Source organism: Sander vitreus, chromosome 20 (genome assembly GCF_031162955.1).
Source record: "Sander vitreus isolate 19-12246 chromosome 20, sanVit1, whole genome shotgun sequence".
NCBI lineage: Eukaryota > Metazoa > Chordata > Actinopteri > Perciformes > Percidae > Sander > Sander vitreus.
In genome coordinates, this window is record NC_135874.1 from 15420988 (window position 1) to 15424200 (window position 3213).

Below are 3213 nucleotides of genomic sequence, written 5' to 3' on the forward strand. Positions count from 1 at the left end.
GTGAAGCAATGTCTACTTGCAACTGCTCCTCACAGTCTGAAAAGGTCTGTGAGCTTTGGACAAATAAACCAAAGAGTGGTGTTCCCCTTTAGATTGTTTGATCTGAGCAGGTTTTAGAGCTCTAAACAGGTAAAAACTGTAAAAACAGGTACAATTTGTTTTTACTATCAAGTATTTGACAATAAAAAAGCAGATTATTACAAACTCTGAAAAAAAACATGTGTTGTAGATGTTTCGTCATCTCCTAACTTATTAATCATCCTGTGACCCCGAGGTTTGACACTGAGGTCATGTCCTCTCTATTTCATTTTTTGGAAATTTGGGAGTTGTAGATATCTGGGGAAATACATATTAGTTAACCCTTGTGTTGACTTCGGGTCACATTGACCCGTTTTCAATTTTTGTTTTCTATCAGAAAATATGGGACGTAGAAATAAGCGCTGAAAATGTGTAGAAGAAAAATGTAACAATTTAAAACATTGGAAAAAGCAAAAACAAACTGTGAAAAAAGGGCGTCAAAAACGTTTTTGTTTTTTTTTCCCCAAGGTTGACGGTTAAAAAATTGATCTTTGTGTTGTACTCTAAATATATAAAAAATAAATAAAATGTGAGTACTTTCTGAATTCCTGGTAGTGTAGAGAAGCTAGGATACAGCCCTGAAACCCTTTATCATGTGTTCACTTTGGTGACAATCACTGAAAACGTAGCTAGCTTTGGCAATATTGACAGAGTTTTAAGATTGTGGGCAGTATTAAAAAATAACATAAAAAACACTCAAATCTTATCTCAGTTTCACAACTAAGTTGATATTTAAGCATTACTGTAAAGTAGTTAACAGATCATGATTTTGGAAACCTCATTTACACTTTTCGTCAGGTCTTTTGGTTAATACTGTCAAGCTGAGTCAGCTTTCCTCTATTACAGACACATTCCTATATTTTCTGCTATTATGAAGCTAACATTATATAAAAGGCTTTGAGTTAAGATATCTCAACTAACGTTATATCATTTAGTTAACGTTACCCTCTTTCCCAGGTTAAAATAGATGCAGTTAGCTATTTACACAAAGTTAGCTAAAACTCGGCAACCATCCTCAAACATTTATGTGCAGTATTTTTTTCCAAAAAGCTTAACCAGTCAGGGTTTGTGGCTACGATAGAGGAAGCGACACCTGTAGCCTAAAATATTTTGTCTGTAACCGTTAAGTGGAACAGGTCAGGTAACTTAGGATTCAAGGATGCTAGCTGCTAACATGAGGCTCATGCTAGCCAGCTAACTTTACCTAGGTTTTTCCCACCTGGTCTCTTTCGACGATGCTTCATCGACATTTCTTTCAACCACCTCTTCTGTGAGTTTAATGTTAGCAAACGTCGTCCCCGAGGTGAACCAATCCGAAATTTGTTCTGCGGTAAACACTTTCTTCATGTTGCAGGTGTTAACAAGTATTGCATTTTTCAATCGAGTCTCTCCTTCCAGCTAGCTACGACGAGATTCAAGTGCGTGAGGCAACACTCAAGTGAAGTGAGGAATACTTTTTAAAACGCCCCCTGGCGGTTGGACTACAAATTGCGAATAAAGTGAAACTGAACACTTCTGCTTTTATACAGCATATAAATATAGATTGTTGGAAGAAGTATCCCAATAATTTACTTAGGAAATTAGAAGTACCCCACGATAAAATTAGACAAGTGAAAGGCCAGCATTCAAAATGTAATTAGAAGTAATAGCAACAGAAACAAAAGTAAATGTACTCATTTTGCAAAAAGGCCCCTATCGCTTTTATATTAGATCATTGGATCATTATTATTGATGTATTATGCAAGCAGTACTTTAGTGTTATAGGTGGCTGAGGTGGAGCAAATTAACTATTAAAATACTTCATACAGTGTTGGGCAGTTTAATCTAGAACAATGCACTATATGTTATAAACCGATCATATTTCTATATAAAATCTAGTGGACTAACAAAGTACATAAAATGGAAATAAAGCAGAATTACCGCAAAATTTCACTTAAGTACAGTACTTGAGCAAATGTACTTCCCATCACTGCTAACATTTTTTACAGTTCAATTACTTGAACTGTTCAGAAAACAATACCACAAAATATGAAAAAAAAAAGTTTAATATTTAAAAAAAAGGAAAAGTTCATTATGCTAAAAAAGACATTGGCTATACACCTCACCTATGATGGGTAAAATACAACAAACCATTTACCATGGATACAACTCATATGGTCAGTCAGCAATCACAGCACCAGACATAGGCACCTAAATAAGTCTGAACACATGTTCAGTTTTCACATTAAGATTATATTTAGCATTGTTGTAACTTCAACGTAGTCTAAGAACAATTTTCCTAGGCGTACTAATGCACATCCAAAGAAACAAAACAAGACGGATGGAGCTGGACTAATGGAAGTTTTGTCACAATTGGTCTGTCCATGCTGCTTTAATAGCAGATCAATGTAAAGGTACAGTATGTTAGTACAGTATGCCTCCAGGCAAAACTTTGTAAGAGGTGTAATATTATGAACACGTCATGAGCAAAATCATGACTGCACATTCCCTGAATGAAAAAAGAACAATCATGAATCACAATGTCTTTGTACTTGAAACCATAAAATATACATATATAATAAAAAAAAAAAAAAAAAAAACTTTTTCACTGGGAAATATGCAAATTCACCTCCATTCAAACAATTAAAGAATCAGGGATTTATGTCATCTCCAGAGGCGGACATCCACCGCTGTCTCGTATTAAGATCATCTCCGTTCTGAGCTTTTCATTTTCCTTCAAAACAAAATAAATTGAAAAAAAATCTAAGTTGATTGATGTGACGTGTTGACAGTATGTACATGACCAAAGAGAAATATCCTTTGATGATAGCAGAAATGTTAGTTACCTCTTGAAGTTTGGTGTTCTCCTTTTTCAGCTTCACCAGATATTCAATCCTCTGTTTGTGGTTTTTATGCCCCACAAGTTTTCCATTCTCCTCCGACAGCTGAACATTCTGCTTACGGAGAACCTCGTTTTCCTGTGAAACAGAAATTATGGCAACAATTTTGATAATGTTTGAGGAAATAAAAGGCATCATTTCACCATTTTCTAATATTTTATACACTAAACATTTAATCTATAAATAAAAAAATAAGTTGCAGCCCTAAGCAGTTATTATCAGTGTTAAGTTTGGCAGTTATTCATGCAGGTCACCT

The 3213-nt window shown here is 34.8% G+C and overlaps 1 protein-coding gene across 2 annotated transcripts in view; it reads right to left on the reverse strand.

Annotated features, from left to right (window-relative positions):
- Positions 1 to 2110: 2110 nt before the first annotated feature.
- kif15 (kinesin family member 15) overlaps positions 2111 to 3213 on the reverse strand; it is a 14433-nt gene continuing 13330 nt past the window's right edge. Inside the window, exons 30-32 of one of the 2 annotated variants that reach the window (XM_078277685.1) lie at positions 2904 to 3035; positions 2687 to 2791; positions 2111 to 2566 (exon numbers count right to left, since the gene is read on the reverse strand). In XM_078277685.1, the coding sequence (XP_078133811.1) occupies positions 2717 to 2791; positions 2904 to 3035 (207 nt within the window). In that variant the 3' untranslated portion in view covers positions 2111 to 2566; positions 2687 to 2716. Of the gene's footprint in view, positions 2792 to 2903; positions 3036 to 3213 lie in introns of both variants that reach the window. The other variant, XM_078277686.1, reaches the window with a different exon arrangement.